The following is a 24212-nucleotide window of genomic DNA, read 5'->3' as shown; positions in this document are numbered from 1 at the left end:
TTAGATGATGTACCTACTCATCAACCGTTACAACAGTAGGTACTATATAGTATGAATTTGTGCTGGGCGATATGCCCCATTTTGAGATCGTCCTGTCGTCAGCCTGTGAGATCGCTGATACACGATAGTAGTAGTTTACTTATTTATTTATTTGTTCATTTTTACTTATAACAAGTAACTTGATTGGTGGACGAAAAAGAAGCAAGGGCAACACTGTTATGACCGCAACCTTCTTAAAACTGATGCCATTAATCCATGTCCAGGCCCTCTAAAATTTCCTGCGTGCCAGGGGGTGGGAACAACAAACTCGCTGGTTTTAACCTGCTGCGCGCCTAAAAACCTCTCTAGTGCAAGGAAATATGGCGCCATAAGAAAATGTCAGGTGCTAGAAGGAGTCTATGCCGCGCGCATTCAGGTCCGGGCAAAAGTCCAAGACACGCGCATTGAGTCCACGTGCGTGCGAGAAGGAATCCGTGCGCAATACAAGCTATATTACACTAATTGAAGCCCACAAACCAGTCCCTCCAGAAAAACGCGATTGTGCGATCATGCGATATATTGCATAATCAGCCAAAGCGCGGGGGCTGCATTTTTTCCAAATACGACGCACTTTCGCCGCATTAATTACATATTTCCGCGCACAAAATATGCGGGGCCTGCATGATTTCATAATCTCTGCATTTCCGTAGCAAAAAGTCACATATATATTAGCAGAAAGTTGAAAAATGTTGCATTTACTTCCCAAAAGCGCAGCCGTGTCCTCTATTGCCATGGGAACGTTATGAAGTGACGTGATAATGTGACTAGAACATCATTGCAGCTTTTCCATCGCATAAATTGCATAAATATCCCGCATATTCCATCGCATTTTTTAAGAAAACGTGCCGCAAAATCGAGGATTTTTGCCCGCAACAATCACAAAAACACTCAGCGTTTTTCTGGAAGGACTGACAAACCCTCTCATGCGAGGAAAAGCACACAATGCACATGTTGTGGTGAAACTATGATGATGATAATAATAACTATCTCCAACTATCATCATGAAAGCCCGTTTTTAGCGATATGTCTTAAGATCGTTGTTAGGTTTATTCAAATTACCTTAACAATAATTAAGACACGTCAGACCAAGAATTCAGGTTTAAATCACTCGCGAGGGAAAGAACCAGAGAGATTTCTCATCAAGAAATACTCAAGCTGTCTCTCTCCGATTCTTTGTCTGCAAGCTCTTTTTATAAGATGGGTTGACACCCAAAAAGATAAGTGCAAGACAACATACGTCATGGATTTTTAACACATACACACACACATCTGAAAACATCCAAAAAACCAGACATAGGTAAGAGCTGAGTTCAAAACAGATAAACAACTTTCCACCACCCTGAACTGGAGGTGGAGGTGTCAAAACCACAAAGTACAGCTTGTGCTCTTCTCCTATCTATGTGGCTAAAAGAAAGAATGCAAAACATAGTTTGTTTTCTATTACAGAGAAAACCTTAATAAAAATACATCTATTAAAAAGAAACACATCTATAAATGATAATAAAATCATTTTCTCCAACATTCCCTCCTGTTTATCATTTATCCTGTTTCTTTTTCAGTTACACCCCGCTACCTTCTAATGTACTTTAGTAATCAACTATCTTTAATAGGAAAAAATAATAACATAGCAAACAAAAACATTATATCATTGTATCAGTTTTAACTGAAGTATTGACTCGTGAAAATACTTCATAATCATCATCCACTGCAAAGTTTCCCATAAAATACATGTCTAAAAACATAGAATGAATAATTTTTTTCATTAATTTCATAACACAGGGTAACACACAGCTCAGAGACATGCAAATCAGGAACAACACACACTTTCAAAAGGCGTTTACCCGACAACCCTCCAAACAACCATTTGGAGACACCATTAGCTGTAACATAGTCTTTCTCAACGGCTTCACGAAGCATGGTGAGGTTGTTAATGGCCTGTTTGATTACCTGTCCATCATGCATAGGCTGTCAATTCTTCTTTGATATCTTTCAATGCTGCCGTGGTACTATTAAGAAATACCTAAAATCGACAGTCAATGGTTTCCATTCTCAGCATAGGTTTTCCAGTTCCTAGCCAAGGAAAAAGCGCAAGTCCAACTTTCTGACCGTTGGACCATAGCTTGTGGTCGTTCGGTACATCCGTTCCCCACAGGGAGTCCTGTTTCTTGTAGAGATCTCGTTTGGTGCGATGTTGAGCTTCCTTCGCGGTGATGATGAAAGAGTGATCTGTTGGCAGGGCGGGGCACACCGGCCCTTCCACCCAGTAGAAAGATGATGATAAATGTCTAAGCCACACAACCACACAAAGTTCATCTGTGGGGTGGTTCCCATGGCATTGGGTGCGTTGAAATAATTTGTACACACAACTCCTCTGTTAGCTTCGGATTGTCTAAAATGTCCTGTTTGATTTTTAGTACAAGGCATGAATATGCGCTTACAGTTCTGTTTGGGCACTTTTCCAAGATAAATCTCATCTCCCAAAGTCACAGTGTTCTCATAACAAATAAATCGTGCACTTGGAGGAACGTGGACTGGAACGTACATTTTATCACTAACATTAAACGTTAGGCTCATAGAGTTCTTAAAAGTCAGTTTCTTAATATCCACAGGAGGTGGCAGGCGGTTTTGCAAAGTCATGTTAAGAAACTGCAGTGAATAAGCTGATACCAGACATTCAGGAAACAGGCCAGAAGCATCTATCACAGGTTCAGGAACTACATGCAGATTCATTCCTGACTTGGGCTTTTTTGAACAGACATAACAGTTTGTGTGATTTCTGTGTTGATCTCGTAAGTGTTCTGATACTTTCCTTCTTTCATCTGCTGCCACTTGCCTCTCTCCTTCCTCTTAAGCTCATCCTGCTTCTCTTGCTTCATCCAGCCAGGCGGGGTCTCACACACCAGCATGGTTGCTAGAATCACACACAATGATTATTTTCAGAAAATCAGCCATTTCTTCTGTTCTGTGTAGACAGGACAGTGCTAACTAATTTTACCTACAATATCTTCTAGGTTAAACTTCCCTTGCTCCCGTGAAAAATAAACAGGGGTCACAAAAACAGTCTTCCGGGTCCACTCACTTACCAACACTTCTCTTACCTAGATTAACTAAACAACAACTTCACTGTCCTGAACAGAACAAACCAACTGTTTCTTGATGTGGCTGAGATGTATCCACGAAGGTCTTTCTGCAATCTTTACTGCTGTTGGTGTGGTTATAAGAACTTGATAAGATCCTTCCCACTTCGAGCTGTACCAGTTTTTCGTTTGATGATTTTAAGATGTAGTCACCTGGCTGGACATCTGCTTCCTGTATGACAGAGAGAGAAGAAAATCTGGCGGTATGTTTGCTTGTAACACTTCTCATTTAGAGAAAATTGCTTTTAAATAATCACAAAAGTTTTTTTCTTCTTCATTCTTCTGCAAAGGGGAGGTTAACAGGGACATTCCAAACTGTCTTCCAAAAATTATCTCTAATGGAGTAGGTCATTTCACAGTTAGAGTTATTCTGATATATAACTTCACTAAAACAATACAGTTTCATCCATACATTTATTTTATTTATTTATTTTTTCCCTATTCTTTTACCGTGACATTTATTTATTCCACCAGTCCTGCAATTTTTGGATGATATGCACAATGATTCTTTAAAATGATATCTAGGTTGTTGCTCTTTATTACCTCATTCACAAAATGGGCACCATTGTTACTATATATTTTCTCAGGAATGCAATCAGTATTCCATACAAAAATTCTGAAAAGGGTATTCTGGTTCCGGGAATTTACCTCTGAGTACTCTAACATTTCCTTGTGCATTATGCTCTATGCATGTGGTACACGCTTTACAAAAAAAAAAAAATTTAGTAGGAATTAAATCCATAGATTATAAAATGTTCATCTATTACTTTATACTCCCTCCTGTTGAGACATTGGCAAAGCCCATGGCTCAAACAATTAATTATCAGTTATTGACTTTCCCGTAGAGGTCTTCATACCTCTCCGTTCCCATTGTTTTGCAAATCAAAAAACAACAAATACACAACTAAACAAAAAAACAAAAACAACAACAACAAAAAAATTTTAAAGAAAAAATTGAAAAAGCTTACTTATAACTGGTTGGACAGTTAATGATTGGCCTTTTTTCCAAAAGACATGCTCTTTTCAAAGCTATTATTTCTCTGCAGCTTGTGCTGAATATGTATTTAGCAACTTTCTTGTTTTTATAATTCGATCTGAGCTAACCACAGCATATCCTGTGATAGTTTTGCCTGCGCTATCTTTATAACACGAACCATCTACAAACCACACTTCTCCTTTTTCTAATGGTTGGTCTTTTAGATCTGGTCTGGCCCATTGATCTGTTAGTTCAATACAACAACGAGGTTCTCCTACAATTGCTGGGTTTAGTATATTACACCTCTGAATGGGAATGTGTGGTTGTGAGATTAGCACGGTCATACAAGACATATGTCGACCATGTGATAAGAACTTCAGTTTAGGTTTTTAAAAGTAAAATATCTACAACACATGTAATTAAAAATGTCAAATGGTGAAATAAAATAATTTCAGCTGATACTTCTACACCCATTGCTGCTTCACAAACTGCTTGTACAGGGTGGTAGTGCTGGTATACCATACCATATTTAACTTCTTAGAATAAAAATCTACAGGTCCTAACTTTGTGCCATGCTTTTGTAACAACACAGAAGCCATTAATTTCATTTTTCAACTACGGTTTGCACAAATTGTTTAGTGCAATCAATTAAAGCTAAACACAGTGGAAGAAACTAATTCTTGTTTGATCTTATCGAAAGCACCATTCACTTTCATTGTCCACTGAACTTCCTCTTTTAATGCAACTATTTGCAAAAGATCTTGTGCTTCCTCTAGATTTCTCACATCTTTAAAGGTGTTGATCATGTTACTCTTCTGCTGAGCCACGCTGTTATGGTATTATAATACTGGGGAGCTCTATTAATCATTTTGTCTAAATCTGCTCTTGCCCCTGCATATGATTGATATATAACATGTGCTAAGGCTTCAGGGGACGGGATTGGATCTGGCTCCATCGCCGTTGTGCGTACTACAGGGGTTGTTTTATTATTTTCCTGTCTACACACCACCATAATTTTTAAACTTTTATGCATTATTCTATACTTTTTTCTGTTTATACCTTCTTGTCTTCTAACACTTCCTTCAAACCATTCTCTTGCACTTAATATTTCTCGTTCTGGTTTGACTTTTCCTGTTTTAAACATTGCTTTCATCTCTAAATTTTCAACAAACTTTTTGCACTTTTCTACATTTAACTTCCCTAAGCATTGATATTTCTTTTTCCACTTCTTCATATACCTCACATTCTGATTTTACATTCTGAAATATTCTATACTATATATTATATATTAGTATACACTATATTAATTATTCATCATTCTTAAAACATCCACAACAATTTCTCATTTTCTCAAATTATTACTCGATCCACGCAGTCACAAATTATTAGCAATCATAAATTCTTAGCAATCACAAATTATTACTCAATCTAAAATCATTAGCGATCCTAAATTATTCAGAATCATAACCTATTATTCGATCACACACATACAATTAGCGATCCCCGGGGATTCAAATTGCAATACAACAATGCAACAATACAACTTTCGATTCACAGATAAAAAAAATCACTCAATGTGCCTACTTCAGCGTACAACTGGTTTGTTAACACCGCTAGATTTCCAGCACACTGAGCACATCACAAACATATACACAGCAAATAACGCAGCAAAAACACAGCAAAAATACAGTAGAATAAACACTTCAGGGTTTATTCTCAACAATTTCTCAGTAAACACTTCTGGGTTTACAACACTCAGTAAATACTTCAGGATTTACTATCAACAGGGTAATACTTCAGGATTCCCTTAAAAAAAAAAAAACAGAATAACCACTTCACTACAGTAAAATAAAAAATTTCGGGATTTTAGCTCTTGGGGACTCTAACCCTCTGGCTGTTCGACTGTTATTTGGGACTCTAACCCAGAAACATTGGGGACTCTAACCACCAATTCAGCATCTTGGGCATCTAACCCTCAGCTGTTCAACAGTTCCCGGGGCCTCTAACCCACGATTATTGGATAAACACTTCTTCAGTAAATTTGAATTTCGGGATTTTAGCTCTTGGGGCCTCTAACCCTCTTTTGGCTATTCGACTGTTATCTGGGACTCTAACCCATACAAATTGGGGACTCTAACCACCAATCCAGCTTCTGGGGCCTCTAACCCTCAGCTGTTCAACAGTTCCCGGGGCCTCTAACCCACGATTATTGGGGCCTCTAACCACCAATTAAAATACCAATAAAGCAACTTACCCAATTCACTGCGCCTGATTTGTGTCTTGCTTCGAATTCCGTCAATCCGGGATCATCAGCAGAGGAAACCTAAATGCCGGCCTGGCGAGGAATTCTCACCTCCCAGGGCTTTGCTTCGAACTCTTAGACGAATTCGGCCGACGTCGGGCTTCGACTTGTCTCCTCCACTGCTGATCTCCGGGTATGTTGGAATCCGGCTCGAAGGACCAAAATGTTAGGTTTATTCAAATTACCTTAACAATAATTAAGACACGTCAGACCAAGAATTCAGGTTTAAATCACTCGCGAGGGAAAGAACCAGAGAGATTTCTCATCAAGAAATACTCAAGCTGTCTCTCTCCGATTCTTTGTCTGCAAGCTCTTTTTATAAGATGGGTTGACACCCAAAAAGATAAGTGCAAGACAACATACGTCATGGATTTTTAACACATACACACACACATCTGAAAACATCCAAAAAACCAGACATAGGTAAGAGCTGAGTTCAAAACAGATAAACAACTTTCCACCACCCTGAACTGGAGGTGGAGGTGTCAAAACCACAAAGTACAGCTTGTGCTCTTCTCCTATCTATGTGGCTAAAAGAAAGAATGCAAAACATAGTTTGTTTACTATTACAGAGAAAACCTTAATAAAAATACATCTATTAAAAAGAAACACATCTATAAATGATAATAAAATCATTTTCTCCAACAATCGTCGATACAAGATCGTTTATCGGCACAACCCTAGTATGAATATAGTATGAACTAATTTGGATAGTATGAATGAATTTGGACTTACTACATGCGGCATGTTGATACATCACGTGACATACGCCGCCATAGCGACAAGTTAGCCGTTAACTGGAATGGCGTTAAACTTCTGCAGTTTAACAACAAGGGACAGCTGTTTATTTATTTGCATTTGAATAAAGCTGTGTTACTGCTTTTGGACATTTTTTATAAAACAACGCCTGTCCTTCTTCTTCTTCATTGTATAACTCCTCTCCCAAGGGCTCACGGGATAGGAAAGTGTCTGAATGAACACTTTGGGATCTTGCCAGAAGTAGTAGGTCATCCAGACATTTTCGCCTACTGTTTTTGGCATACTATGAATTCGGACAAACTACTCGCCTACTGCTTTTCACCTACTATGTAGTATGGAAGTAGGTGGTTTTGGACGCAGCCTTGGTGCGACACACAACAACGAAGAAGACAAAGTGTGCAAAGTTTTATTTACCCCAATGGAATGCATATTTACACTGGCTGAATCACTTCTCATCCCCTAGGTCAGGGGTGTCCAAAGTCGGTCCTGGAGGGCCTGTGTCCTGCAGAGTTTAGCTAAAACTTCCCTCATCACAACTGCCTCAAAGTATCTAGTCTGCCTAGTAAGACCTTGATTAGCTGGATCAGATGTGCTTGATTAGGGTTGGAATAAAACTCTGCAGAGACACCGGCCCTCCAGGAGCAGGAGTGGACTCCCCTGCCCTAGGTAGTGCACAGTGTGCCATTCGCCATGTAAGAACTAGTAAACGTATTAACAAGTGTTTGATTTTAGGCGCAGGTTTTTGTGCTATGTAGGTGGGCAGGATGTTTTAGCATCTAGAGGGCATTTGATTCGACAGAAATGTAATGTAGAATGATGCCATTATGTTATAGACTTTTTTAGCGCACGTGCCAAACTGAATGCTTATTTCTTCTGTATTAGAATTTTGTCAGCGCTTTGGGCCATAATAGTTTATATATCCTTAAATGGGGTGGGCTATTTCATGAATTCTGACTTATTAACACTGTTTAAGAGTTGGATTCCTCATGATAAACATAGACAAAGTGTAAAAAGACATTGTACAGTTGGATGTACTGTATGAAGGAGTATTTCTGTGCTGAATGCATTTTGCCAGGGTTCGTACAAGTTTCAGGAAGTTTTTTTCGACCATGAAAGATTCATACATAACAATCTGGCTTTATTTATTTTATGGGCAATTTCAATGCAGGAAGTACAGTGGAAGTGTTTTGTTGCCAGTCGGCGTATAAGTGCATATAATGTAAATGACACAAATATGTAGTGAATCATAAGTTAATCACTATCCTATAACTATACTCTCAAACTGGCGTAATAATCAAGGACTTTGCTGATGTAACATGGCTGCAGCAGGCATAGTGATATTACGCACTTCCAGAAAATAGTCCCCTTGGTTACTTTCAATAGCTGGGGACTATTTTTGGACACTGCGTAATATCACTACGCCTGCTGCGGGTATTTTTTGGGGTATTTTTTGCGCAAAGCTAATGGTCTAATCAGATTCAATGGATTTTGCTAAGCCATACTAAAAGTGTTAGCGCCAGACCCGGAGATCAGCTGAATGGATTCCAAAACAGTAAGAATCAAATGTTTAACTCTAGGGGAGCTGGAAAATTAGCATATTTTCAAAAAAAGTGGAATTTCCCTTTAAGTGGTTTATCATTGCGTTGGCTATTGTGGATCAATGTTTAAAATTTACCCGCCACTCAAAGTCCCAAGAAAAGGGAAAACATATTCTTTGAAGTCTAATTCTGTGCAACAAGGGTTAATGTATGCGTAACGGGTTTGTCGGGATGATAGCATGCCATCTGATGTTTGTTTGTGTCTGCGGAGTTAAGAGTTCATCGAGATATTTCCTGTCTGCTGGATCAGACAGATAATGATTTTATTCATTCCAAACAGAAACACTGAGGAGATCTGCAGAACATGTACAGAAATTCAGCCAATGGAAACCTGGAGCTGTAACACTGGCTTTCATGCCGTGTGTAATATGTACTCACTTAACCTTCGGTTGTAACATGAACAAAAAAAGATGATGTTTATACAAATGAAAACACGTGAAGACAAGACAGTGAAAAATGAGCGTTGGGAAAAAGACAAACATTTGTTGAAACGGTACATTGAGTGTCCCACAGTGGCGTTCTGGGGAAATTGGCGGTGTGACTTTTATTTAAATTATTATGATTTAATAGGCTAATGGTTGCCAAAATGTTCTGTACTTAAAAATATTGGAAATCATCCCCCCCTAATATTTTTAAAATACTATTAAATTTGTCTGGTGTTATGATTTGTATTATTTATGTGAGTTTATATCTAAATATATACTGCACAAACGGTCCCCATTCCCATTGAATAGTATATGTATGACTTGCATGTGTCATGCATCTGTTTTGTGTCAGTGTTACAGTGTGCTATGTAAAGTGTGCCATTGCCCGTGTCTGTCGGGTGGGGTGGGAGGATTTGGGCGGGACGCACAGCAACTTGTGTAAATCTCCCTTTCCTGTTTATATACTACTTGGTCAACATGTGTTTCACTGAATACAGTGGCCCCAAGAACGTGTTTTGACACTTAAGCCATCCTTGAGAATAAATGACTGGCACGTTTTACAAGAAGAACAATTGCAATTTCACAAAACAAGAAGTTTGAAATTAGTATTGTACTTGCATAATACTTTTTTATGAAAAATGTCTGTAACGCAATAAAGCTAATGGGATGACATTTGTTCAGCTGGTGTAAGTATCTAAATAGCTCCCTGTGGCCCCTGTTCATGTTTGATTGAAATATTAAAGTTGTTATCTCGGCATGAAAAGAGCAAGATTAACCACGGGGGACGTTTTTTGATTACTGACGCTTTTGCACGTTCTCTCGGTTCTTTGTGTGCTTTAGTGCAGTAATGCACATGAGATTATTTCTAATGAGGTCTCTTTCTGCCTTCAGCACTGTATCCTTCTCATGAACACTGTAATTAGTCTGATAATAGGGTTAGTCGCTGTAGCTCACAGTGTACGCTATTGTTGTCATGTTCAACATTAACTGTTACGCCCACATCGGCTGTAAGATGACACACGGGCATCACAATTAAGGGGAAAAACAGATCATTTACATATTTAAAATGTCATCTATGTAAGAGATTTTTTTGTATGTGTCTCTGATGGTAGGTGGGGGGCATACCGACACATGTCAGTCACATCTGAAGGGTACACAGGTTACCCTGAGGGGCAGCAGTAGTTGAGCAGAGTGTGACCCTGACACTTTGAAATCTTTCCTCAGTGTTGTCTGTATCTCATTATAACTCCTGATTTCATATTCAACTCCTTTAAACGCCTGCTTTGATTCTTTCTTTCCTTTTTGTCTTTTTGTCTGTCTCTTTTTTTCTTTCTTTTTATCTGTCTGTTTGTATCTATCTCTCTTTCTCATTTCTTTCTTTCTTTCTTTCTTTCTTCCTTTGTTTTTTGTCTGTCTGCCTCTTTTGTCTTTCTTTCTTTCTTTCTTTCTTTCTTTCTTTCTCTTTGTCTGTCTGTTTGTCCGATTCCTCCTTCTTATTTCATTCACTTAGTCACTCACTCACTCATTCGCTCACTCACACCTTGCTTTTTTCTTTCTTTCTTTCATTCATTCACTCACTCACTCACTCCATTCTTTCTTTCATTGTCTTTTTGTCTGTTTGTGTTCTTTCTTTCACTCACTCACTCACTCACTCACTCACTCACTCACTCACTCACTCACTCACTCACTCACTCACTCACTCACTCACTCACTCACTCATTCATTCACTTACTCCTTTCTTTCATTCACTCTTTCTCTCACTCACTCACTCACTCATTCATTCACCTATCCTTTCTTTCATTCACTCACTCACTCACTCACTCACTCACTCACTCACTCACTCACTCCTTTCTTTCTTTCTTTTTTGACTTTTTGTCTGTCTTGTTCTTTATTTTTTCTGTCTGATTCCTTTTTCTCATTTCATTCGTTCGTTCGTTCGTTCATTCACTCACTCATTACTTTCTTTCTGTTTCTTTCTTTGTCTTTTTGTCTGTCTTTGTTCTTTCTTTCTTTTTTTGTCTGTCTGTCTGATTCCTCCTCCTCATTTCACTCACTCACTCACTCACTCACTCACTTCTTTCTTTCTTTCTTTCTTTCTCTTTTTCTGTTGGTCTGTCTGATTCCTCCTCCTCATTTCACTCACTCACTCACTCACTCACTCACTCACTCACTCACTTCTTTCTTTCTTTCTTTCTTTCTTTCTTTCTCTTTTTCTGTCGGTCTGTCTGATTCCTCCTCCTCATTTCACTCAATCACTCACTGACTCACTCACTCACTCACTCACTTCTTTCTTTCTTTCTTTCTTTCTTTCTTTCTTTCTTTCTCTTTTTCTGTCGGTCTGTCTGATTCCTACTTCTCATTTCATTCACTCACTCACTCACTCACTCACTCACTCACTCACTCCTTTTTTTATTCACTTACTCATTCACTCACTCACTCACTCCTTTCTTTCTTTCTTTCATTGTTTTTGTCTGTCTGTCTCTTCTTTGTTTCTTTCATTCTTTCTTTCTTTCCGTCTGTCTGTCTGTCTGTCTGTTTGATTCCTCTTTCATTCACTCACTCACTCACTCACTCTTTTCTTTTTTTCTTTCTTGTCTGTCTGTCTGTCAGTCTTTCTGTTTGTCCCTTCTTTCTGATTCATTCATTCACTCACTCACTCACTCTTTTCTTTCTTTGTTCTTTCTTTCTCTTTTTCTGTCTGTCTGTCTGTCTGATTCCTCCTTCTCATTTCACTCACTCACTCACTCACTCACTCACTTACTCACTGACTCACTTTTTTCTGTGTGATCTGATTGTTTATGTAATGCATAAAGCTCTCTGGTTTTGATTCTCTTTTGTTTTGCTCTTTGTTTGTCCTCATCACCCTCACTTCTGGCTGATTACATGTTTGCTCTTATTTCTGCATGTGACATGTAAGACTCTGACTGCTTCCGTTCCTTGTTTAATGCTTCTCACATCATTGATTTTGTTTTAAGCACAAAAGTTGTTACTTTACTGACACCATTTCCTAAAAATATATTAAATATTACCTCATTTATTGGAGAAAGGCAGACTTTTCTTAAGCAATTTTGATTTTAATATCTGCATGGTTCCTGTGCCAAAAACATGAATCAGGATTCTGTGTACATTTGATAGACGTAACTGCCAACTTAATTGCATTCAATTCATATTGATGTGACATATTCAAAATATGTAAATGTTTATGAAAGGGGTGACACTGTAGAGATTAAAGGTAAATAAAACTACAGACCTTTCCATCTGCAGGCATATTAGGTTCAATTTATTTTCTTCCTTCTCTTTGTAGTGGAACATTACTCAGATTTATACCTCCATACTTTTTAAACACAGAACATTTAACACTTAACCAAAACTTTTAGCACTCTTAGATCTGGAATACATAAACACCCAAAGTAACATTGAAAGTGAGAGAGAAATTTTCACTTTTTTTGTTCTCTACTTTAGAACCCCAAATTCCAGGAACCCGTTACACTGGACTTTCTGGATGCTGAACTGGAAAATGATATTAAAGTCCAGGTAGGTCACAAAAAACACCAATACATAAATATTTATGGTAATTTGGGCATAGCGGGTGTTAATGGGGAGAGAATTAATTAGTTTGCAGGCGTGATCTGTGTTTGCTGTAAAGCGCAGCAGTCATCACAGCTTGGGTTACAGAAACATTTAACTTGTTTATTTTTTATATTGGCATTGCAAAAACTAACCAGCAAAACAATAAATTGTGACTTTACATATCAAACTCCAAGCAAACAAGACTGTACTTCATAGAGGAATGCTTTATGCATTGGATCAGTTGTGTGACATCACGTTAAAAGAATAGGATTATACAACCAGCTCTATAGAAAGATGGAAATGATGTGTTTAGACCTGGTCATGTGTGTTTGCATGATTGTTGACAGATAAGGCATTATGCTTGTGCTATACAGTAATAGACTTAAACAGAACTGAATCTGTATTTGTTATATGTTCACTGATGGGTTGGTTTCAATTAAAGCCACTCGTAAAATCTTACAGATGCAGCACATTTCCCTACCCATATCCACCATAATAACACACATTTGTGCCTGCAACTTAGCTTATGTTACAGTTCATTATAGGTGGATTTATTTTACTAGTTGACATAGTGCCTTACCAAACAGTTCATCAAGCATTTTTATTTGCATGCATTACAACAAGCTGAACTGTAACAGCAAGATAATGTTACATTTATGCACTTACAAAGCAACTTAGAGTGCATACACTATACATTTGATCAAATGTGCTTTCCTTGCGTTCAAACCTATGATTTTTGTGTTGCTGCATACTCTATGGGAAGGCAAAACTACTTCTCTTATGCTGCGTTCACACCAAACGTGAATAGAGCTTCTGGCGCAATGATTTCAATGTTAAGTCAATATAAAGACGCGTTTACGCACGTCTGGAGGTTTCGCGGCGCAAATGAAGCGTTTACCATGGCGCGTTAGATGCAAATTCACCTCATTCGCGCATGTAGTTTGGGCGAATGACGCAAATTGACGCATGAATAACACAAATTCGCGTCTGACGCGAATGATTTCAATGTTAAGTCAATATAAAGACGCGTTTACGCACGTCTGGAGGTCTCACGGCGCAAATGAGGCGTTTAGCATGGCGCGTTAGATGCAAATTCACCTCATTCGCACATGTGGTTTGCGCGAATTACGCGAATTGACGCATGAATGACACGAATTTGCGTCTGACACGAATGATTTCAATGTTTAGTCAATATAAAGACGCATTTACGCACGTCTGGAGGTTTCGCTGCGCAAGTGAGGCATTTAGCACGGCGCTTTAGATGCGAATTAACCTTATTCGCACATGTAGTTGCGAGAATGAAGCGAATTGACACATGAATGACATGAATTCGCATCTGACACAAATGGTTTCAATGTTTAGTCAATATAAAGACACATTTACGCACGTCTGGAGGTCTCGCGGCGCAAATGAGATGTTTAGCACGATGCGTTCGATGCGAATTTACCTCATTCGCACATGTAGTTTGCTCGAATGACGCGAATTGACGCACGAATGACACGAATTCGTGCTGACGCAAATGATTTCAATGTTAACTCAATATATAGTGCAGTGCGTTAGACGCAAATTCACCTCATCCGCACAACGACGCGCGAATGACCCAAATTCACATCTAACGGCAAGTTGAAAAACTTGAACTTTGGCGCCAATTTGCGTCGCGTTAACCAATCAGATGCCTGCTTGCTGCTGTGGTGGCATGCCCACCCGGAGTCACTCATTCAACATGGAGGAACGACGTATATTGTCAGTGAGCAGTCACCCAGAGTTATATGACACGAGTTCATATTTCTATAGAGACAGGAAATGATGAAACTTGCCAAACTGGGAACGCCTCCGGAAGTCAGCATCGATCAACATCAGCCGTCTTGCAAACAGACAACTGCCTAGCACTTGCCCCTCCCACAACAAGCGGATTTTACCTCGGATGTGCATAAAAAGCAAGCGTTTAAAGCGAAATTGACGCGTGCCCGAGGCAAAATCTTATTTTTCTATTTCGCTTTAGACGCACGAATGCATTCAAAATGTTCAAGCGGCAAACTAAACGTGGTAGACGTGAATTTGACGCTCTATTCGCGTTTGGTGTGAACGCAGCATTACAGAAAAGAACAGCAGTAATACAATTTTCTCAAGACTTTGTATAATAACATGGTTTTCATAGTAATACCATAATATCTTTTCCTGTTGCTCAGTTGGTAGAGAATCGGATTTGAAGCGCATAGGTTTGTTCGAAGGGACACACATACCTTGTAAAGCACTGTACTGTACGTCGTTTTGGATGAAAGGGTCTGCCAAACGCATAATGTAAAATAATGTAAATAGTAATATCTGACATCTCCCATCTTTTTTAGATACGGACAAAGATGATTGATAGAGATCCTGGCGAGAAAACCATAAAAACACTTGTGAAATCTCAAGATGAGGTGGGCAAATCTTCCAATAATGCTTTGTGTGAACTGTACTGTACCGTACATTATATTTTATATTATTTGTACAATATCAGAGATACATCGATCAAGGGATTAGGACCTACACCTGGGCACCTGTTAATGGAACAGACTACAGGTTTGTACATTTATGTTGAGTTTATGTTGAAGCCATGGCATTGTTTTAGCATTATTATTATTTCTGTGTTTGTATATGAAACACATTTTCATTTTTCCATTTGGTGTGTGGGTGTTCCCTCAGCCTGGCCTTGGTCTTGCCCGAGTACAGTCTGCATTACATTCAGGCAAACCTGGGGAACACTATAAAGCAAGCCATGTGTAAGTAACGCCAGCTGGGTGCCTGTTCACCCAGAACACACAAACCAGCTCCCCACATTGACCAAACACTCCACGGTACTATCAGGTACCCAAGATCAGATCTAGCTCTGGGGTATGTGCAGCTATTGTTTTTATGAAATCACTGAGACTGTTCCCGAATATTTGCGAGCTCTGCCTGTTTGTGTGTGTGTATATGTGTGTTTTCAAGTTTATGGTGTGTTTGTGTGTGTGACCCTGATTGTCAGGCCTGCTCTCTGTATTAAACTGGGGTCCAGCTGGTCTCCACCCATCCTGAGCAGTGTAGCCAGGCGTTTGATCTGACTCTCCCCAACACACAGGGGCCCAGGCTGGGAAGAGAGACTGCAGTACTCCCTCCCCTCTGGATATGTGCTGTTAGAGTCCACATCTGCACATACACACAGGCATTCAACTTGTTTAAGCAACAGTGATGCACAGTGCTAAACAATTCTGCACATAAACTCTTAAAAGAAAGGTGGCGAAAAGGGGTCTATACAGTGATGTCATAGAAGAACCATTTCTTTTTTGTAAAGGTTCTTTTTGGAACCATACAGCCTGTCAAAGGAACCTTTCTTTTTAACAGTATACACCTTTATTGTACCCTAACCCACATGCACAAAATCTCTTTTTGTATTTTTATATGAGGTTTCATTGTAATTCAACCTTCTAGGTTTTTCCTTGACTTCTCTTTTCTGTCTTTCTGTCTATAAATTACACAGCACAATGGGGCAAGTACATTAATTCTGTTTTATCTGTCCTCTTACTCTTTTGTCTTCATATTAGACATTTTTTTACAAATAATGTATCTGCATGTTTATATACATTTAGTTATGCATGCAAATTTGCATGCATCCATGTTTTTGCATGATCTGTGTGCACATTTCTGAAAGTGTTTGGTGCTTGAAAAGTAAAAAAACTAACCCTTAGCTTGAAAAAAACGTAGACTATGGCATGCATTTTATCACAAACATGCATATGACAGATTTCGAAGTTTAATAGGGCATTCACACCAAACATAAATTCAACGATTTGTGCAAGTAGATTACATACAAAGTCAATGTAAAGACCTGAATAGACACAAACGTGCGCAGGGCGATGCAAATTGGGTGTCGCAATTGCCGCAGAAACAGATATTTGCTTCACGCCGCGTTCAGACAACCAGCGACTATCTTGGCGTTGTGATGTTGCGCAGTGCCCGAAAATAGTCCCCTTGGTTACTTTCGATAGCAGGGGGCTATTTTCCGGCACTGCGTAGTATCACTACGCCTGCTGAAGCCATGTTACAGCAGCAAAGTCCTTGATTATTAAGCCAGTTTTAGCCTTTTCACACAGATTTGCCGGAAGATACACGGGACAGGCATCCTGGAATTTTACGGGACCGCTTGCTATTTTATTCATTCACACTGCCAAGTTTACACGGCATCTGATGGTCCCGGAAAGACACGTGACCTGTTGAAAGTCCCGCCCTCTCTTCTACGCAGTGTCTGAAGTTTGCATATTATTTATTATTCCTCTCTCCAGAAACAACTCGCGTGCATTTTTGTTTATGATAAGACTACAAAGGAGCGCGTGAACGCACAGTTCTATTCTGGTGAATGATCTCAGCTTCAGAATGGATATTTGACGAGCTCCCTGAATTCTGCTTTGATACAGTTTTCAGACATTTCTCATCGTGATTGTTTATATGCATTTAAAACCCGCATTTTGAGGAGCTGGACGATATATCTTGTTGGGATGACGTGCGGGTATTTTCGTTAATTATGGCTCAAATGAGCAAGTGGCGCGATATTCTTTTATGCTGCTGAATGATCTCCGTTTCAACGAAGTAAGTAAAAATCTAACTTACCTGATATCTGCTTCAGTCCAGTTTGCTGACATTTCTCGTCGTTGTAAATCCCTCATTTTAAAGAGTTGAACCAACTTCATGTTGCCATGACACGCGCGTCCTCACTACGGCACGTGCCTCATTGTTTATGCGTCTCATTTATCATTTCCTGATAACTGCTTCAATCTAGTTTGCAACATTTCTCGTGGTGAATGTTTATATGCACGTTATCTCTCGTTGTAAGGAGCTGAACCATAACTTGCGTTGTGATGATGACGCGCGCGTCCTCACTTCGACACGCCCTTTATGGCATTCTTGCGGCTTCTTGTTCACACAGAGGGTTACCCGTGTATCTTACTAGGTCCTCTTTCCGGCAACGATCCCAGAAGATTAACGGAACGAGTTTTTGTTCACACAGATGCTTGTCTGGCAATTTTACGGGTATTTTCTGGGACCAGAGGTCTGTGTGAATGGGGTTTTTGAGAGTATTGTCCTAACCATATCTGCCTAGAAAATTGCAACTTTAAATTTTCTGTCGGTCTTAGTACACGATGTAACAACAGAAGAGTCAAGTTTTAAATAGGAAAAATATCGAAACTCTTTGGGGTTTTTAGCACGATGCTAATGGTCTAATTCGATTCAATGGATTATGCTAAGCTATGCTAAAATGGTACCGCCAGAACCGGATATCGGCTGAATGGATTCCAAAACAGTAAGAATCAAATGTTTAACTCTAGGGGAGCTGGAAAATGAGCAAATTTTCAATAAAAGTGGAGTGTTCCCTTTAATATCTGGTTGTCATAAACAAATGAGTACTGTCCACTCCAGTAACTGTTGAGAGAAGGATGATGTGAACTCCACTGCGTCCCTCCCATTGGTAGTCGCTCCCATTGGTAGTCACTTATGATTTGCATAAAGTTAAACTTTTCCTAACTTTCTCACGTCGCTGGACCTGCCCATCCGGTCGCCAAAGGTCACTTTCACTCGTGTCGCCGGAAGGCGGCAAGCTTCCATTAAAATGAATGATATCGTGTCGCTCTGCTAAATGTGGCATTCAGCTTTGCGCAAGTTTAAAATATTTAACATAATGTTGCGTACACACCAACTCACGGGATTTAACTTCGTGTCATGAAAATGTTTCACTTGAGTTGAATATTTTCAACTAGTTTGAGGCAAATAGCGCGTTTTCGCGCCAATAGCGCCACCTAATTCGCGTCATTCGCACTGTCTTTGCAATGACTTTGTATGTAATCTACATACAAATCATTGAATTCACGCTTGGTACGCCTTAAAACTGTGCAAAGTTTCCACGACCTGTGCGGATGCCAGGTTGTTAGTAGACGGTTTTCAGGTACCATCTTCAATGTAAGACTAGGTTTTATTGTTTCGGAAAGCACTCAAACTGCAATCAAACTACATATTTGGAGTGTTATTTATGTCCATAGCATAAACTTTGATAGATCATATTTGCACCAAATTGTACTACCTAGGATTTTTTTTAATACCTAGAAAAAACACTTTTTGCAACATGGCACCTGTGTTGCAAGTAATATTTTTAGTCCAATATTTATAATACTTGCTCAGGCAAACATCACCACTACACTGAAAATGCTGGGATGTTTTTAACCCAGCGTTGGGCCAAAAAGGGAGAAACCCAGCCGTTGGGTTAAATTAACCCAAACATTTTTATATTTGACCCAAATCGGGGTTGAAAATAACCCCGCATTTTTTTAGTGTAGCGGTGATGTTTGCCTGAGCAAGCATTATAAATATTGGACCCTAAATATTTCTTGCAACACAGGCACCACGCTAAAGGAGCAAAACAGAACATGAAGTTCTGAGCCAAAAACATATTTTTCCCTTTTCACTCTTCATCAGCGTAATTGTTTTAGCATAACACTGCTTCGTAAAATTACACGGCTTTAACTTCAATCATTACACACAAGAACGCCAAGAAATGAAACTTTAGCTTGTGATACAATGAGTACAAACAGGTTTTGGAGCCACAAGGTCACATCGTGGCTTGTAAGCGGTAATGCTCGGCTACTTAAGTTGGAAAGCTTTGGCCACACCAGCCGCCACAGGAATTTAATGTCGAGCTCTTTACCAATGTGAGCGTTATGAAAAAGAGCCGATGTCTAGTTTATTACGTGCATTTTGGTGCCTGCTAACGTGTTAATATTGTATTTCTGAATTCTGCGGCTTACAAATTTGCTACCACAGACATGCTTTAGTCCCCTTTCCCTCCCCCAAATGTTCTCTCTTATTTGTCCTTGTAAAGAGCCTGGCACATATTTACGGGCTCGTAAAGAGGCAGGTCCATATGGTTATTGAGAAAGGGGAAAGAGGCGGCAGATCTGGGGTCAGGTCTCGGCGTACCCTCTCTGGAGTTTTCCGGTGGTCTTCAGATCGCTCCTGGATGCTTTAGGAGCCTTGACTCTACATTTTGGGAGCTCCACAGGGCTTGTTTGACCAAAGCTGAAAGCAGAGTGTAAACTTCAGACAACCAGAACGAAAGAAGTGTGGCTTTTGGGAACCGTGTAGAGCAAATAATGAGAAGAACAGGTGAACGGCGAGCTCTCTCAGGGGATGGGTCCTTATGGCTGGTCGTAACTGAAACCTGTGATGATGGACTTGGCCAGTGGGCTAATCTTGGACCTGGCAGGGCCTCGATGAGACTGGATCTCCACATGTTGCGATGTTTTAGCATGATTAACCTTGCATGTGTTTTTCACCAACTGCTGTTTTTTTGTTAGTCACAGCGATTCTATTTGAGAAGAGAGAAATCAGACATGGTGTTAATTTTATTGCCAGCTAATTTGCTGACCGGAGAGCACACGCAGCTATAAACTTTGACACATGGGCACAAGCTTCAAAAGGTCATGGGTTTGATCCCAGGGAACACACATACTGATAAAATGTATAGCTTCAATGCACTCTAAGTCACTTTGGATCAAAGTGTCTGCCAAATGCATGAATGTAAATGTGAAGATAGTACATCCATGCAGACATTCGCTCTTACACACAGATTTTGCTAATTTCTCTTGTAAAGTATCAGTTTGTCTTCCTGTGTCTTATCGGTGGGTAAAGGGCTAATTATAGTTGTGTGTAGGTTCTACGGCTTAGTCTCGATGTTGTAGTCATCCGCGTAGATGTGCAATTACACATGCAGAATGCTAGTAGGCAGCATCCACCTGTGTAACACACAGCGGGGCAACAGCCCACGAAGAGGCAGCTTGTTGTGTATGATTTGAGAAGACCAGAAGTGATGGAGTTAAATAGATGGCGAATTTTATCCAGAGTGACTTGTACAGGGTGCACACTTAAAAATTAATGTTCTTAAAAGGTTCTTTACAGAGATGCCATATAAGAACTATTTTTGGTTCCTCAAAGAGCAATTCAGTCAAAGGTTCGTAGAAGAACATTGTCTTTCATATCTTTTTATAATCTAAAGAACGGAAAGGTTCTACAGATGTTAAAGGTTTTTATCGAGACTTTCAGCCAAAAATGGTTCCTCTTGTCGGAGCCGATGGTGTAGTGGACGGTGCTCCGACACATGGTGCAGACGCACTTCTGGCGACCCGAGTTTGAATCCCGGCTTGAGGTCCTTTGCCAATCCCATACCCCTCTCTTTACCATATACTTTCCCGTCATCTTCTTAATTACATTCTATCCAATAAAGGCCAAAATGGACAAAAAAAAAAACGTGTCCTCTTCAACATCTTCAGTATCCCAGAAATCGAACCCACAACCCCAATGTATATGTTTTTTCTGCTTTGTGATGCCATAGAAAAAAACATTTTGGTTCCTTAAAGAACCATTTAGTCAAAGGTTCGTAGAACTGAAGTTTCTTCAGATGTTAAAGGTTCTTATGGAAACTTTCAGCCAAGAATGGTTTGTCTTTAGCATCTTTAGTTCCCTTAAAATCGAACCCACAACCCTTGGGCTGCTAACCCAGGGCTCTTCTAAGCGTATGATTTGAGAAGACCAGTAGCGATGGAGTTTAATAAACAGCGACTTTTATCCAAAGTGACTTGTACAGGGTGCACACTTAAAAATGAATCTGCTTAAAAGGTTCTTTACAGAGATAGACAAAGAAAAAAATGTTGGTTCCTCAAGAACCATTCAGTCAAAGGTTCAAAGAAGAACATTGTCTTTCATATCTTTTTATAATCTAAAGAATGGAAAGGTTCTTCAGATGTTAAAGGTTCTTATGGAAACTTCCAGTCAAAAATGGTTCCTCTTCAGTATCTTCAGTTCCCTGGAAATCAAACCCTTGGGCTGCTAACCCAGTGCTCTTCTAAGCATATGATTTGAGAAGACCAGCAGTGATGGGGTTAAATAGACGGCGACTTTTATCCAAAGTGACCTCTACAGGTTGCACACTTTTAAATGAATCTGCTTGAAAGGTTCTTTACAGAGATTCCATATAAGAACTATTTTTGGTTCCTCAAAGAGCTATTCAGTCAAAGGTTTGTAGAAGAACATTGTCTTTCATATCTTTTATAATCTAAAGAATGGAAACTTCAGCCAAAAATGGTTCCTCTTCAGCATCTTCAGTTCCCTAGAAATCGAACCCACAACCCTTGGGCTGCTAAACCAGTGCTCCTATAAGCTTATGATTTGAGAAGACCAGCAGTGATGGAGTTAAATAGACGGCAACTTTTATCCAGTGACTTGTACAGGGTGCACACTTTAAAATAAATGTGCTTTCCAGAGATGCCATAAAAAAACTATTTTTGCTTCCTCCAAGAACCATTCAGTCAAATGTTCATAGAAGAACAATTTCTTTCTTATATTTTTATATTCTAAAGAATGGAAAGGTTCTTCAGATGTTAAATGTTCTTATGGAAACTTTCAGCCAAAAACGGTTCCTCTTCAGCATCTTCAGTTCCCTTGAAATCAAACCCACAACCCTTGGGCTGCCGACCCAGTGCTCTTCTAAGCGTATGATTTGAGAAGACCAGCAGTGATGGAGTTAAATAGACAGCGACTTTTATCCAAAGTGACTTGTACAGGGTGCACACTTAAAAATGAATGTCCTTAAAAGGTTCTTTACACAGATGCCATAGAAAAAAACATTTTGGTTCTTTAAAGAACCATTTAGTCAAAGGTTCGTAGAAGAACATTTCATATCTTTTTATAATCTAAAGGATGGAAAGGTTCTTCAGATGTTAAAGGTTCTTATGGAAACTTTCAGCCAAAAATGGTTCCTCTTCAGCATCGTGAAGCACCTTTATGCATTTATCACTATGTGTGTTCCCTATAAATCAAACCCACAACCCTTGGGCTGCTAACTCAGTGCTCTTCTGAGGAGCTATGGGAAGTATGTACATTGGATTTAGTTTATTTTAAATGCTGTGTTGTTATTGGTCCGTCAGGGATTTATCCAAACTTGTTTTCGTCTAGAAGTCTAGAGTAATAGCTTTGCAAACATCTGCCAGGATTGCAATGTTAACGCAGAAAGAAAACAGAGTAATTAGACACGCATGAATAATCTGGGCAATTGTTTCAAATCTGTTGTAAATATATTTTGTCTAGTGGTTTTGTTTAGAAGTTTGTATTATACAATCGCAACAGTCAATTTATATGTTTTTTCTGCTTTGTGAAAATGTGGATTACTTCACTGTTTAAGTGAAAATCTAGAAGTTTCTGTATGCTGAAATGGTCTGGTTTTGTTTAGGTTTGGGAAATGATCTACATGGTGATGTTTAGAGAGAAGGAACATCTAGTCCTTGAACACATGGACTTGTTTTCTGCTAATCACACATATCGCATGTCAATTTGTTCAATAGTTGTGTTATTTGATGTCTTTATCATGCATCCGAGTTATTGTGCCATGCCTGCCAAAGTTTTGCTCACTTTTATCATGACTCTCATAACTCTGTGTGTTGAATGGAAAGAGCCGTCTGTATCTATTTCCTCACCTCTCTAATCTCAGACTCGACTCTTTGTTGTCCGTCCAGACTCTGGGCTTCATCTCAAAGTGCTATCATCTCCCTGAGCATGTTTTATATGAAATGCTGTTTTCAGGATATCAGATTCAGTGTTGGATTGGTTTTGGGTCTATGATTTTAAAACTATATCTTTTCTCTCTGTCCTCTGATTGGTCGGATTTTCACAACAGGGCACAAGGGCAAGTACTGCACCCTTATCTGATCTTCACATGTTATTTCATACATCACTTCATTTTTATTTCAGCATCATTTTGCTTTAGTGTCATTTGCATGCCTAGTTATTCTGGGTGTGTACCAAGTTTTAAGCAGTGCATTTGCCTTCACATGTAGGTGTGGATCTTACAAAAATGTATGGGTCATATTACATCTCAATAGCCAAGCAATAGCCAACAAAACATTAAAGGTCAAAATTATATGTTTTTTAATGCCAAAAATTATTAGGATATTAGGTAAAGATCATGTTCCATAAATATATATTTGTACATTTCCTATCATAAAATATAAAAAATGTATTTATCATTAGTAATATGTGTTGCTAAGGACTTCATTTGGACAACTTTAAAGTTGACCAGATACTGTCCTATCCTAACAAACCATACATCAATTGAAAGCTTATTTATTCAGCCGCCAGATGATGTATAGATCTTAATTAAAAAAAAATCCCTTAGGCAGCGTGCACATCAAAGCTTTTACATCGACGGCCAGCGAATGCTTTCAATTGTTTCCAATGGAAGCGCGACATTTTCAAAAAAGTTAGCAGCTGGTGGGTTTTTTTTCACGCTGAACGCCAGCACTCTGCGTTTTCTTCAGCACTGAGCGCCAAGAGAGAAAATATTCAACTTTT

The 24212-nt window shown here is 39.2% G+C and overlaps 1 protein-coding gene across 6 annotated transcripts in view; it reads left to right on the top strand.

The window, feature by feature from the left end:
- The window catches only part of LOC129418742 (voltage-dependent calcium channel subunit alpha-2/delta-1), a 146925-nt gene that overhangs the window by 90545 nt on the left and 32168 nt on the right, over positions 1–24212 (top strand). For 4 of the 6 annotated variants that reach the window (XM_055173609.2, XM_055173606.2, XM_055173607.2 and 1 more), the window contains 4 exons: positions 12699–12770; positions 15155–15226; positions 15307–15368; positions 15492–15568. In XM_055173609.2, the coding sequence (XP_055029584.2) occupies positions 12699–12770; positions 15155–15226; positions 15307–15368; positions 15492–15568 (283 nt within the window). Of the gene's footprint in view, positions 1–12698; positions 12771–15154; positions 15227–15306; positions 15369–15491; positions 15569–16305; positions 18300–24212 lie in introns of those variants that run through there. The other 2 variants (XM_073853753.1, XM_073853754.1) reach the window with 2 other exon arrangements.

This window comes from Misgurnus anguillicaudatus, chromosome 15 (assembly GCF_027580225.2).
Source record: "Misgurnus anguillicaudatus chromosome 15, ASM2758022v2, whole genome shotgun sequence".
NCBI lineage: Eukaryota > Metazoa > Chordata > Actinopteri > Cypriniformes > Cobitidae > Misgurnus > Misgurnus anguillicaudatus.
Note: the sequence above shows the minus strand (reverse complement) of the source record. Positions and strands in the feature narration are given on the sequence as shown.